This window comes from Athene noctua, chromosome 6 (genome assembly GCF_965140245.1).
Source record: "Athene noctua chromosome 6, bAthNoc1.hap1.1, whole genome shotgun sequence".
In the NCBI taxonomy this organism is placed as follows: domain Eukaryota; kingdom Metazoa; phylum Chordata; class Aves; order Strigiformes; family Strigidae; genus Athene; species Athene noctua.
The window spans coordinates 28,595,950-28,611,305 of record NC_134042.1 but is presented as its reverse complement, the minus strand read 5'-3'; the positions used below and the strand labels follow the sequence as shown (position 1 = coordinate 28,611,305).

Here is a 15,356-nt window from a genome sequence, read left to right as displayed (position 1 = left end):
AGTTGTAACTGGTGTCAGACCTGCCAAGATGATGCTGCTGCAGAGGAAGGAGTGGAAAGCTGCTCTGAGTGGTGCACCATCAGCAGAATTTGCAGCCACTGAGACAGGACTCTCAAGTCAAAAAAGAGACAAGAAGGAAAAAAAACCCTCAAACCAGTTCTGTGGGACCAAAAGTAGGCTTAACTAGGCTAGCAGTGAATGTGATTACCACCTTGGATTGCCTCCTCCAAAGCCGTCTTTGAACCTTTGACTCTGTCTCCGAAGTGGCTACTTCAACAAAAGCACTCACACCTGAACACACAGGCACATGCCTACAGGCAGACAGATTGGCCTGTCCAGATGTACAAAACTGTAGACATGTGCTCACATAAGCAGATTTCTAGGCAGAGCACCTGAACACAATAGTAAATAAAGTAAGGGATAGCTTCCAAACCTAGCACCGAAATTTACATTTTATTTTGTTCCTAGACTAAAACTGCTCCAATGAAAGAGAAACATAGCTTCCTTTTTTCCTAGCCCCCTGGGCTTTGTCAGCCTAGCAGAGTCCTGCCTGGTCCTGGGGCACCAGATGCATGAAGTCAGCAGAGTTCCTTTCAGACACCTTTCCCTCAAGTATGCAAACAGGGTGGCACCCACATAAGTAAAGGGTTTTGCCTGGAACCCACTAAGACACTTTCAACAATGCCAAGAAATCCAGAGAAGTGTTTGCAAGACACCACCCACCATAGCAATTCCCTCAATGATGACTTAACACACTAAATAAAGACACTAGCTTGATAGGTAAGATAATTGTGTGCTATCCTCCAGCCCATTCTTTTATCAGATACACTTTGGGGAGGATGCGTTAAGGTCACTGGTTTAGCAGAGCCGATCTACAGTATTCAGTCCTGCTTTGAAATTCCAACCTGGCCTGATATGTGAAATATCCTCTGCACACCATGCTAGTCTTTTCATTCCTGTTTTTACATCTCTGTACTCCTAATTTAGGGTCCTTTATTGTAAGCTGACTACAGTAACCTTAAAAAAGGCAACAGAATCCACAGTATGGGTCTTGTTAAGGGCTCAAAGGACAAACAAAAACATCTAAGAAGCCTAGTTTGCCGTTGGAAGTACTGATGTGTCTCTATCCAAGTGAATCTTCCAGGTATCTATTTTTCCTAGTCTCAGATAAGATTATTTCAATTCTCAAGCCAGCTCTCTTCCTATTCTTAAAACAGGTAAAGCACTGGCTACCTCTTAGCTCTACTGATTTTACAGGTGGTCTCCCACAACCAAGTCATATAAACTGACCAGTAGTTCAAAGCTACACAGTCCTTCATTAAGAAAACATCCCTAATTAGGGCCTGAACTAAAGTCATTAGAACCAATCTTGTTACTTACAGTGGCATCCTAAGCAATTCCTGCTTTTTGTTTCCTTCCCTCTTCACACAAACCTTTAACCCTCTGAGAAATACCATCTTCATATCTATTTGCACCATGCATATCTAGGGTAAAAATCCAGGCAAATAAATACATTGCAACCATGAGCTCTTCAGAGGAGATACCATCTCTTGCCATATCTCTTGACTTTGCACTGCTGAATGTCCATTTCACATTGGGACTTGAGGCGTAGTCCAAACACTAAATAAAACAGGATTATTTCTTCACTTTCCATTTGCTCTTTTTATAGTGGTCCTCAAGGTGCAGGCTCCTTGCAGCCTACATCCTAATGGTTTCCTCACTGTACCGATTGAGATATTCTTCAGATACTCCTCCGGCTATTATGTACCTCTTCAGCAGCTATAAGGAAGCAAAGTAAGGAGGTCTACGGGGATTCAAATGAAATAGCCCCACCTGGAGGAGAGAAGGCTAAATGCTGAAAAGGCACAAGAGTTTCCTGCTGGGGAGGTGCAAAATGCAGGACCCCTCGGGCAAGTGGTGTATCTGACACTTCACACTCATGCTCCGGGAGTGAAGCACTTCAGGGGTGAGGGTGCACAGCAAGGAAACGAAGTGCAATAAATGAAGCATTGCCTCTTTCCTCTTGCTTCTCTCCTTCCTCCTCCTTCAAAAATGTCAAAGTGAGATGGCCCATTTCTCTGAATTAATCACTGCTGAGGACTGAAAATGTCTTGTTTCATAGGCATGCACCCCCAAAACAAAGGACTTTCCTAATGCTACAAAATTAAAATTTAGAGATGCTGTGGCCATAATGTTCAGCTGACACCACTCTAGAAAGCAGAAGAAGGAAAAGGAAGTGTCTTATAATTATAAGATTTATTTTACAGCTTGTTATGTGTTTTCAGAGCAAAGCTTTCATGCTTTATGTGTTGGCAGGAAGTTTGCTAGACAGCCGTGCTCTCAAATGTAGAGTCATCAAGCCACCAGCTGGCCCTGCTAGTAGCTTTTTTAGACTGCATTAGCGTAGACCATGCCTTTTAGATGAAGAGATATCCTGGGGAGCACATAATAGAGCAACCAAACATGATCAGATCAGGGATTGTAGATGCGCTGTGAAGCTCTTCACCTCTCTATTACTGGTTCCCATTTAGCTTGGCAACAGAAAGTCACTGCCACCTAATGGCTATTCCATGTCTCATGGGGAAGTTCATTTGCTTCTTCTCACTCCAGTTCACCACAGGTTGAAGCACAAGCAAAGATAGCCACCACTAAACAAACTGTCTGTGATGTAGAACAGCCCATAGTCCCCATTCACAGTTGCCTTTTTGAAGGAATGCTATGGAGAGCTCCTGGAGATTTCTCTCTACAGATGCAGTCCACCTCCATCATGAAGAAACTATTTTAGGACATCACTTCCTATTATTCAAGGCACACAGTGTTACTGAATCATAAGGGAAGTCCAAAGACAACAGCTATTTCGTTGGTCTGAACTATCCAGAAACTATAGGTTATTTCTGAAAAATACACACACACATACACCCACTCATTTTCTTTACAGGATCCTTCAGTCAGGCAACTTCATGGTGAGACAGCTCATTTTGAAAACACCCACTCCACCATAAGAAGCAAACACAACAAACGCCAGGAATAGCCTCCAAAGAGCAAGAAATCATATTTTGTATAAGGATGGCACAAGGTTACGCCTTCCAAATATTTGACCAGATACTGACAGACCAATAACCAGGAGTTTGAATTAGGAGAATATCCTCATTCTGCTCTCAAAAGGAGGGAAGTTAATTAACCTCCCAAATGGCTTTTCCCTGACAAGGCAATTCTGTAGCCAACAAAGTTAATTCAAGAATGGATTCCCACTATCTCCTGAGACACCTTGACCACAGATCCTTTTTCTCCTTGCTATCTCCTCTCCATTAAAAAAAATACCTGTACCCACATTCACAACAGTAACCTTTTGTCTTACAGAGGAAAATGACACAAAAATTCCCTGCTCAAGATTTTCAACTGTGGCCACTTTGGCTGAAATCTGCAAGATGACCAACCCCTTGCAATCCTCTTACTACACTAACAACAATTCAGAATCCCATTGATGCCAGCCCTTAAACAAACTGCATGTTGTGAGATACCTCCTGACTGACAGCAGGATCAACAGAAATTGATGCAGCACTATAGGAAGTGTAAGCCAAGACATCCAGGTGCTACGATGGATGTCACAGTGCAGGCTGACTTGAGACTGAGGACACAAAGATGGAAGGAGTCAAACACTCAAGGAGGCAAAAGAATGTTAGAGAAATGCAGCCCTCTACAGAATAAAATGCACTGTTTAGAAAGCAATAGGTAAAGAAATGGTACTGACTGAGCAGGCTGCCCTCCTTCCTCCTCTGACCCATTACAAGCAGGGGTAGAAACGGGAAGAAATGCCCAAGCTTACCTGTGCAAAGATGGTCAGAATCATTTAACGAAACAGATGTGAAGTGAAGAAAGCTCATATCACCCCTAACGCTTCTGATGCTAGACCTACAGACATCCAATGTCTTGGGGCTAACCATGGCTATCACTGGCCTTGACATCAGTACACTGGCATTATCACCAAATGCAAGAAAAGGGCAGACACCCCAGAAAAGGATCCTTAACTCTGAAGAAAGATCATTACCTTCATGGTCAAGCCACCAGTGGTGAGACGAAGCAACCACTGGGACGGACATAAAGCCTGACCACTTAAGCAGGTTTCTCTCTACTACAGGCAGGGGCAGGAATCAAAAAGATAAGCAGTATAAGGAAAGTGGATTCTCCTATCTCCTGGATGAGGGGAGAAGCAAAGAGAAGCAAACCAACCCCAGGGCCACACAGTGAATTCCCAGATACTGTTTCCTGCCTCACAGAAAGTGGTGAAACACCCTCAATCTGCTGACCATAAAAAGGTGCTGAGAACAGAGAAGCTGAGAGCAATAGCATTGTAAGTGCTCCATGAGGGACAGAAAAATAGAGTAAGATTAAAGAGAATTCCTTAGAGCTAAGCAGGAACCTGGCTAAAAGCCCCTGGGAAACCCATCTCCTTCTTAATCTGCTTTGCATTTAATTGTTTCCTAATGACTATGTCCCTGTTTGGCCCCAAAAGGCTCAGGGACTGGTGCCACTACTGAGGCTTCTCATCTCTCATCTATGGCCACTGGTAATTTAGAGGCTCCAGTTTAATGGCTAACTGGGAATACATAGAGAGCAAGTTAAGCATTATTTGCACAGAGTAGCACTCACCGGTATGCTGAGTACAAGGAGGAGATGCACAGAAAAAGTGTTTTTCCACTCCCAGCTGCAAGCCCATTCCAGACACACACACAGCACAACCTCACCAGAGACAGAGACACAGCAGCTGCATCCAGACCTGCTGGCACTATCCACAGTCCCAGAGTCACCAAATCCCTGCCTCACAGAATCTCTCTTCTAGGCACAACACCAAAAGTGAGGTTGGAAATCAGTAATCAATTCATACATAAGCTTAAAAGAAAATTCCAAACTCTCAGCATATATAGAGGAGCTTAAGATGGCCTCACTGGAAGAACAGAAAGCAAAGAGAGTACAATGAATGGCTGAGAACACCAGAAGTCTATCCAGGAGAGAGGCTAGTAGAAGCAACATCTGGATAAGCATCCTTCACACACACACCACTTACTTGGGAGGGGCATTCACATCCTCTTGGTCCCATTCAGTGACTAATCTGTAGTAGCAACTCCAATGGGGCAACTTCTTAAAAGTCATTCTGAGCTAGTCCGAGACCAACAAAATCAGCTCCCACAGAGTGTTAAAAGAGCTGCAAGATGTTAAAGACTTGGTTGCCATCCACTTAGAGCTGCACTGAGATAAAGGGTTTGGCATGTAATTGCCCAGGCCTAAAAAATTCTCCCATGCCAAACAGATGCTTTGCTAGCACAAGCAGTACACATATGTTGCTGAGGAACCCACAAGTGCTGTCACTGTCAGGATCAGTGGTGGTCCTCCATAACACCTGCCAACAGCAGGACATGCTGTGCCTGTGCCTACTTCCTCCTATCTCCCAGCTCATTTCCTTTATGCAGCCAAGGGCTAGTGCTGGCCATGCCAGAGTGCTGTTGTGTCATGCTGACACACTGTGCTTGCTGCTTGCCACTGGCTCTGCCACACGCAGAGGCTGACTCAGCTAGTCTTGTTTGCCAAGCAGGGAGAGCACAGCTCTGTGCAGTGCCAGCCCTTTCTGGCTGCCTCGGGCATGAATTGACAAACCATCAAAACCTGCACGACAGAGGTTAATGAAGCCATGGAGAGACACAGCAAAAGGTCAGGAATTTGCAAGGGCTGCTGCAAACTGCTGCCAAATGACAAGCTGCCCACAGCACTGGAAACTCCGTAACTTGGGTGTCGCTCAAGAAAGCTGCAAGCTGCTCTTCTGAAAACCAGGTTTCAAAGGCACATGGCAGAGACATGGGCAGATGGAAGGTGAAGCTCCAGACTCCAACACATCTATCTCTAGTTTATGCCAGGGCATCAGTGCCACTCACCTGGGATGGGGAGCTACAACAGAACAGCTTAGCATCTTTAGACAGAAGAGGATGAGAACAAGCCCAAGGAAGCCACTCTGCAAACTATCCCAAATACTCTAAGACCATACTGATGACATGGATTTTCTGCCAGAAGAATACTAAAGCAGGCTGGAGTCCAAAATCACTGATTTCTACCTGGCCCACCACTGTTTCCAGCTTCAGAGTCCCTCCAATCTGAGAGTCCCTGGAGAGCACCACCCCATGCATTACAACAGCACCAGTGGCCTAAATCCTACATGCACTAAGAAGAAAAATGAGGTTAATGACCTTACATACTATGCAGACTGGCCTAATCTGGCAAGCCATATTTCCTACTCCAAAGAGGCCCTGAGCTGGAATAGCAGAGATACCCTGGCCAAATACACCATGTGCGCTCAACTAAAACTCGGTGTCGTTCACAGCTCAAGGTATTGTAGAGCTGTAGGCTGGAATGAAAGGTGCAGCACAAGCCTGAGAGGAGCAATAGGGGTGCTTATCTTCCTTCTCACTAGAAATACTTTTTCTACTCATGTTAATTACTGATATCAAAACTCAACAGTCTGTTTTGCAATGAGATGTACATTTCTTTGCCCGATTCTTATTTTTTTGGAGACCTGCAAGACTGATTCATCCCTATTATTTCCCCTCCAACACACTCCTTTTACTTAAATTGTCTGTTCAATTGCCTGCCTTCTTGTTATGGCCATTACCAAGCAATAAGCAGGATAAGAAACCACTGCCAGGCCCCTCTCAGCAGCTGACCTCCACACAACCAGTCTGGGCAGCAGAGAACAGGTGACAGGGCCCAACTGCACCTTACCCCATACACTGAGGACTTGAATCTCTAATGGACATAAGAGAGCACTGGTTGCATGTGGCTAGACAAGGGACCTTCTCCATTGGGCAATGCAGGTCCTGCAAGAATCTTACCTAACACGCAGTACAGTTTACTGTTAACGATTTGGTAGAAGGCATACTGAATTATTAAGCTCACAGCTTGATAGTTTGCTTTACAGCAATGGCTTTGGCAACGCACCTGTGCCTTGCAGTTTCCAAGGAACACAGTCCAGTGCTATCACCTACCTGTGATTTGAGGAAGTCATACTCCTCTGATCCGTATGGGACACTCCGAAGAGAGGTAAGGTAGTCATAGGTGATAACTGCCGTCTGCAAATGAAACCAGAAATGTTGAGCAAGCTCTGCAGTTATCAAAACAACAAAACTTCTGTTAAGGAGAACGTATGTATCTTAGGCTACAAAGTTTAGGCTCCACAATGAAGTTTATGGGAACAAACTTATAAGAAATTAAATTATTTCAGTTTCAATGAACATTTATAGAAAGCAGTGCAGGGACCTCATTGACACATAGCTATTAAAAATAAGCAACACTTAGCACTCCTATACTATCTTCTATTTGAGAAGCTCAAAGCATTTTCATAATCTCTGTATAGCGCCTTGCACAGCAGACTCCCATTCTCAGTCAACCATCCAGGGCTTCCACAGTAAGGTCTGCTGCTATTAACAGAGGCCACGCAGACCCTGTTTATGCCCCATCAGTTATCCCACACTTCATCTTCACACCTCCAACCTGCCTAACCACACTGGTGCACACGGATCTCAGTCTGGGTAGATGGCTCAGCAGGAAGCAGAGTAACTTAAGACAAGCTCACCTTTAGCACAAGCAGCAGTACTTCTGGGGATATTCAAGTGCACAAAGGACTAGAGGGCCAAAGGGTCAGATACCCAATTACAAAACAACAATTTCAGCTGGGGATCCAGCTAAAGCTTGTTAGCTAGACATAGACACAGACAATTAAATTAGTGCCTTAATGATTTCTGAAAACCGATGTAGGGTATTTCACAATTTTATCCTATGCCTAAAGTTTCTCTTTCCACAGTCAGAACACCACAAGCGAAACAGACACATACAGGTCATGTTTATTAAGTTTACTTGGAGGGAGAAAAGGGAATGTACATCTAGATGAGCCTGTCCACTAACCTGCCATTTGAACTTCAAGGTCCTTGCCATAAAGAACCATTTGCATAATTCAGATCTAAAGTCAGTTTTCCTAAAACCTCCCTACTGAAGACCCCAATTCTGGGACAGGATAATAGCCCCATCATTTACCACAAGCACGCCTAGGAAGTGCATAAAGCACAAATGATGTATCGTGAAAACCAGGAAGGCAAGGGAATCAAATCTGGTTCGAGACAAAGTCACCAGAACTGACAACAGGGAAACAGTCAAAAGCTCAGAGACACATCCAACAGGAGACCCAGCTGGAAATCAGTTACAAACCGACACATTTCCTCCTTATGGAGGTAAGGTTTCTCACGTTTCCTGCTTTCCGAATTGGAAACCGAGAACAGCAACTTTTTTTTCTGGTTTTTCAGGCTCTCTTGTCCCTGGTGAACTCAGGAGCTGCACAGATACACAGAGACTCATTCAGAAGAAAATTTTTTCAAACAATCTTCACAACCTCAAAGAACAACTTTGAAGTGGAGGAAGGTTCAAATCAGCCATGCATGAAGGCTTGAGTTAGTTCTTATTTTATCTCTGGTCCACGAGGGTAATTATCACCTCCAACTTGAAAAGCAGCAGCTAACAGATTGGTCTGTATTACAGAGGAAGAGGGAATTAATTAAGCAGTTGCTAATTACATCGTAATCTTAAACACTAAATTAGTATTATGATGATCCTGATAGGCAACTCTGACATTGCCAAATCCCTGCTAGTGTCTGAGATGTATTCCAGCTACTGCACAGAATGTTCCTTCCACATACCCAAAACAACTGGGATACCCTCAGAGAAATATGGCAAACGCACAACTGCTCTGCCAGGTTTCTAATTTTACCAGAACACAGAAACTGAACGGTGACGCTGTTCACGCCACTAACTTCATTCTCATGCAAGACTAGTGCTGTCTGTCATTCATGTTACAGTGTGAGACTGAATTTCAGAGACATAAAAAGACCTACAAGATTAATCAGTCCCTCCCCTTACAAATGTCAGAATACTTCTTTAACTGATCTGGTACCCAGTCCAGTGTTAAATATCCCAAAGACTTGGTCTTCCACTTTGTATCAGTGAATTCTCAACATCTTACACTCTTCTACCACTCCTAAAACTATCCTCAAATCTTACCAAGTCATGACACAATGTTCCCTCTGAATTGTTGTCTACTCATACATAAGCAAGAGCCAGTTCTCTAAACTGAGACTCAAGAAGAAATTTTCTGCTAGTGCACTTCATCAAGTTTCTTAGGAAAGTCTGCAAAGGACCACTGAACCAGAATGCTTAAAATACAAGCAAGCTCAAATCTTTCTAATCAAACTCACATGAAATCAGTCCGGAGTCCTGTAGTTCTACTTCAGGTTTCTTGACCTCCACGTATTCTTGTCTCCAGGCTTTTGTTTTGTTTGCCACACCATAACTTGTCTTAAATTTTTGTGTCTGCTGGTGCTGAACTTAGCTCTTAAGAATTAGAACCTCTTAACTACAGTTTGCTTTTGCCTGGCTATGGTCCGATGATTGAATCAAACAGCAGGTAAGAAGCCTGGGCAGGGCTACATTGAAGGACAGATGCTTTAGGTCCATGTAGAAGCCACCAATATCTGAAGTCTCTTGTTTGCCACAGAGTTTCAGCTTTAATTTACAAAAAGAACAAGCCCAAGAAGCTGAACTTCTTAGAAATGAACATGTCTAATTTCTCTACTGGCTTAACCAGCCCACAACTAAGGGATGAGAGCAGTTCGGACTGCCAGTGCTCAGATGAGATATGACCTCTGCCTTTCCAACAAGGAGAAGACCCCAAGCTGAGAAGACAGAGGTCACCTATGCATCAGGACTAAAGAATCTCTCAGAAGCAACCTAACCATATGCAGTCCTACATATAAGAGGGAACACAGAATTCAAAAAGATACAGAAAATTCTTGTTTGAAAAGTGTACAGACACACAGAAGACTGACCTAGCCATCACCTACAGAAGACTGACCATTGGTTGCTTGGTTTTGGAGGTCACTGCTTGCAGCTACAGGTGCAGAACACTCTAATGCATTTAAGAGCAAGGCCAGTGAAGTGCTTTACAGCCCATGATTTGTGACTTCCCTGAATGCAGAGGACATGAAAGTCAAGCACAGTGTCTTTAGATTTGCCAGTATCTAAAGCAAAGAGAATCTCCTTTCCCCTACTCCATATTCATCAGGAAACTCATCTCTCACCATCACTCAAAACACAGACCAACTGCACAGCTTCATCACTGCACACTTTCACTTATTTTTGCCAGAAGATAGCCACAAAATCACTGGCTTGAAGAAAGACTGAGAAACACTGGTCAAGCAGGCAGAACTCAAGGGTTGATTGGAGAGCCCAAATAGCCTGAATAGCAGATTCCCCTCCAGCCATAATAAGCTGCGGGGAGGAATAGCAGATTCCTCTCGCCATAAGAAGTGTTCCCTCAGTTTTCTGTGCTGTAAAAGGGACAGAGCTGTTCCGTGCCACCAGGCAGTGCTGCCTTATGGTCAGGGACAGAGCATGAAGCTTAGCACTTACGGGGTAAGAAGGAAAGATTACCGTTTGTATTTCTGCCCTCACCTTTTCAAAATAAACACTCATTTTTCACAATAGTTCATGGTGCAGCTTCCACATATAAATGGCACAGCCAACCCACAGAGCTTGTTCCTTATTGCATCTGCCCTCAGGAGCCAATTCCTTGCAAAACTCATTAATGAAGTCCTTAAAAGTCATAGAATATGCAGACAGACAGCTGCTTACCACTGGGGGTCTGTAAATGATGGAGATCGTGGCCTGAAGTGACAGATGTATAATGCAAGTGAGGTACAGGGAGACTGATACTCCCTCCAGAGTCTCTGGTCTCCTTGTTCCTGGCTGCTCATGGATTCATCGGTCAATATCCTCAAGGAGAAGGCAGCAACCTGTTTGGCTGGCAGTCTCCATTCTCAGGTTTTCTGGAGCAGTGATCAACACAAGGGTGAAACAGCGGCGATGCTAGGCAGATTTAGCATTTATTTTACGAATCTGGAAACCAATCCAATCTCAGAAGTATATCATCTCCCATCCTCACTTTACTCTTGCTTTGAGAATGATCTTCAAAACACCTGCCATCCTCTCCCCAAATCTCACAGTAAGGGTCACTGGGCAATGGCTACCATGGCACATCAATACAACAACCACCATGATCCTTAAAACAAAACATTCCAATGTTAAAAATGCATATGCAGACAAGATGGTTTGAACGAGGTCACTGTTAAAGGCAGCAGGACACTGTACCTGGGTGACGAAGACGTGGGCCCAAAGTGAGCCCTTGCTCTGAAAGTCCCACCTTATCTGGGGAAACACAGATCTCTACAGCTCAGGACCTCTGCTTGTTTCTTTCCAAAACATGCAAACAACAGTTTTATTCCTTATATGCTTTCACCTCTTTTCTCCCCACTGCGTTAACAATTTGCAGAGCTCCCTATTGACCTTCTGACTCCTGGAGCCAGCTGTCAACTGGGAATGCAGGAAATCCCAAGTTCTTGTGAACTCAAATTCCCTTACACACCTAGGAATCTTCCTGCACATTACTAAGGTGAAACTTACTGTGGCAATGGCTCGGCCCACACGAACAACTCCAAAATCATTGGGATCCAGGTACTTGTTTCCATACAGATAGATGCCAGAAGCAGCTGCTGCCAATGAGGCAAGTTTCAAGGCCCTTCGTGCCATGACTGATGAACCCTGCTGAGACACAAAACAGCAACTGTAACATCTGAGAGGGATGTAGTGAACTGATGCCTACAGCCCCAAGGGACCTAACAATCCAAGTTTTAATCGCTCCTTTGCTAATGATGCATTGCTAGCACTGCCCCCAGCCAAGAGCTCAAGCAATCATGAAGCAACCGGATTTAAGCTGTTCTGCTCAGACTCCATTGCTATTCCTACTCTGGGCCACAAACACAGAAGTAACTCACTGCTAGACCTTGTGCACCTGCAATAAAACATTTGTTCATGGTCCCAAAGGCTTCACAAGGAGGAACAGGTAGCTAGGGAGAAGGGAACACAAGATCCCCAAAAGTCACTTCTGATCACTGCAACAGGCCACCTCTTCAATGCAAATGTTTTGAAGATATCACAGCGTAGGCAGATTGCAAGGGGATAATACAGGATATAAAAATTCAGGGTTTAAAAGGAGCTCTTGCAACATCAAGAGCACCCAAAACCTGTTGGAAATTCTGCTGGACTAGTTATGAAAGTGCCTCACTGCTGATGAGTGGTGGAGGGAGCAGCAATGCATCCCTGGAGCTTGCGTGCGATTCCAGCAGCCAGTGGCAGACAGCTGCATGCAACGCAGGGGATGGGGGACCGGATCAGAGTGACCAAGTGAAATTTTTCTCATCATCACCATCCTATTCAAGTGCCAGGCAGGGACTGCACTGGCAGAATGGACACCTGCAGGAATAAACAGCCTAATCCTGGCTCTGTCACTGGCCCAGCACAGGTCTGGGTTGGGACGCTTCTCATTCACTTTTTCTCTGGAAGGCAAGGGTGGGGAACAAACACATTTCTCACAGTAGGCACTCTGGAGCACTGCTACACTGCTTACAGGATATAAAGTAGTGTAAGTATGTAATTCATTACATGTGATACATGTATTATGGTTCGTTATGTCACTTGAGAGGATTCAGACCTGAAAAAATAATTCCTTTTCTTTTCTTTGGCTGGTGTTGGATAGAAAATATGATTGGCCATTCTTTCTGCTTATACCATCAATCAAGTGGCATGGTTCACCTACTCTGTAAGAGCACCCTTGACAGAGTGTGGGCTTTTACCCCATCACGAGTCCACTAATCCTCTCACTCTTAGACTAGATGGAGAAATTTTGCTACTTCTCACTGTGAACCTTTAGTGGGGTCAGACTGGCTTGTGCCTTTTCTCTCAGAAGTCTTGTGACCAAAAAACACATGCAGTGATACAGGTCAAGCTTTTAAAAAACAGTTCACAAGAACACAATTGGCAAAATAGGCTAGTATAACACAAGAGACCTCTGTGAATGAATCTTAGCTAAACATTATTATTTCTTTTTCTTTCCCTACAAGCCCTAGGTAACTTTGAGGCAGAAAAGCTGAGACATACTCTGTCAGCACCTGACAGAAGAGGTAGCCAGCTGATCAGGACTCCTTCAAACCTATGATCAAACTCAAGAGAAAATAAACCTGGACCCTTGACTACAGCCAAATGAACAGACGCTTCCTAAAAAAAAGCTGCCCTCCTCCCCTTGCCTCACTGAAATTCTAGAAATTCCAGGGCTTCTTCCTGGAAGACTGATCTCTTTTGTACAGAAATCTCTTGTATCCTCTGTCACCTTCAAAAAACATTTTCTGCAACATGTTTTAATTAAACCATTTCTGCTCCTTGTAAGCTTTTGTAAAATTTCATTTATTGGAGAGTGAAAGGTGCAAACAGGGACTTTTTTTTAACACAGAAAATAGGTCTCCCTTTATTTTTCCTTCACTTTCTTTATTATCGAAAGAACATTTGCTTAAAAGCAGCATGCAAATCCATCTGTTCTTGCATCTTATTCCTACCTGAAGCTATAATCTGCAGTTCGTGACATCACATCTATTGCCATACCCGCCAGCTGTACGTCACAAACAGAAGATGGGAACTTTAGGTAGCAAATAAACAGGCAGAGCAGCTGAGCTCTTCAGCAGTAAAGTTCCTGTTTTCATGCTCAACGCGTTGTACCAATAAAAAGGAAAGAATTAAAACCCCTCCAATATAAGGTGCAGAAATGGAATTGTTAGAAATCAATTGTCTTTCCAAGTTTTGCATAAGGTGTCCCGGAGCCTTTTCCATGTAAATGAGCCATTCCAACACCCCTAGGGGTATCTTAAAAACCCTGTCATCTGTGAAATATGCCTCAGGATGTCACTGTCTCTAGTTATTAAGGCCTTCGTTGATGGATCACCTTCAGCTCTGCTTTCGCCTAGGTGAGCTGGCTCCGACTTTCACACGACTTGACACACGAAGGGTTCCCTCTCCTCACAGCGGCGCCTCTCCGCCTCTCCGGCTCCCAGGGCTCGAGGGAGCAGGGACGGACGGGCGGTTACCTCTTCTCCCCCGGAGCCCGGGAGGTGACTCCCTCGGGGCCCATCGCTTCACCTGCCCAGGCCTGTGCCGGGGCGCGGCAGCGCTGCCCGGGAGATCGCGCTGCCCCGAGGCCCGGGGAGCGGCAGGGAGCGCTGGCCACCCCCGGGACAGCGGGGACAACGTCCCCGGGGCCGCAGCAAAAACACAGAGAGGCCGACCCGCGCCCGCCGCCGCCGCAGCAGCAGCAGCGCGGCCCGAGCTCTACCCGTGAAGGACGCGGCTGCTTTCGGTTCTCCTCCGGGCGCGCCTTGCCTCCCAGATCAGCGCCCGCGCCCCCCGCCGCTCCCGCCTTCAGAAACAGCCCCGGCCCCACCGAGCTCTCCGGCAGCCGGGCCTCCACCCCCGGGGCCGGGGCCTGCGCCAGGCAACCGCTCCCGGGGCCCGGACCCGCGCGTCCGCCGGCACCAGCCGGGACGCGAGGGGCCGAACCGCCCGATGCCGCGAAGAGGGCCGGGAGGGCAGCGAGGAACGGGGCCCCTCTCCGCCGGACCCTCCGCAGCCTCCGCCGCCGCGGAGCCGGCACTTACCGCCTCGCCGGCACTTCAACTCCCGCGCGCTCAGCCGCCGCCTCCCCCTCCGCCTCGCGCATGGTACGGCCCTGCCCGCGCGGCATGCTGGGAAGTGTAGTGTCCGGCCGCGGCCGCTCGAGCGGCGGGGGCGCGCGGGACGGCAAGGGGCGGCCCCTGGGCGAGCCCACCGCGGGGCGGCGGGGGGGCAGCCGGGCGGGCGCTGCGCACCGGCGCCCCGGGGCTGCTTGAACGCCTGCGCCCCCCCATCCTAACTGCAAACGAGGAGGTGCACGGGCAGCGCTCCCCAGTTCAGTGCGAGAGGGGGTAACACAGTGTCCCCTCTACCGGTGGCGCTCCCGACCTGGCACGGCTGCCCGAACAGCCATCTCCTGCGTTCTTGGAGAAGTCTTAGACTTCATGATATTTCAACCGGTTTTCAACGTTTTCTCACTGAAAGCCCTGCAGTAGGGGGAAGGTACATATATCTGTAAGCAGATATGCATACATATATCAGAAATCAGGAGAGAAGGTAGAAATGCCAAACTCGGATACCAGAGCACTAGTTTTCTACATCTGTGAGAGGTGCTGGAGGGGCACCGATGCTTTTATCAACTAGAAATCAGAACTGTTCTTTAGTGAAGGGTGTGGGTTTGACCAGGGCACTATGAACATTTTACTCTGTGAGTCTGGCTACTGCAACGCATGATCCCGGTGCTGAGGGAGCGCTCTCACCTGAGGGCTTCTGGC

General features: G+C 46.3%; 1 protein-coding gene across 8 annotated transcripts in view; it reads right to left on the bottom strand.

The window, feature by feature from the left end:
• Positions 1-14,681, bottom strand: part of ADCK1 (aarF domain containing kinase 1) — an 82,026-nt gene extending 67,345 nt beyond the window's left edge. For 4 of the 8 annotated variants that reach the window (XM_074910029.1, XM_074910035.1, XM_074910036.1 and 1 more), the window contains exons 1-3: positions 14,628-14,681; positions 11,551-11,688; positions 7,032-7,115 (exon numbers count right to left, since the gene is read on the bottom strand). In XM_074910029.1, coding sequence (XP_074766130.1) covers positions 7,032-7,115; positions 11,551-11,676 — 210 coding nt within the window. In that variant the 5' untranslated portion in view covers positions 11,677-11,688; positions 14,628-14,681. The other 4 variants (XM_074910033.1, XM_074910034.1, XM_074910032.1 and 1 more) reach the window with 4 other exon arrangements.
• Positions 14,682-15,356: the final 675 nt, after the last annotated feature.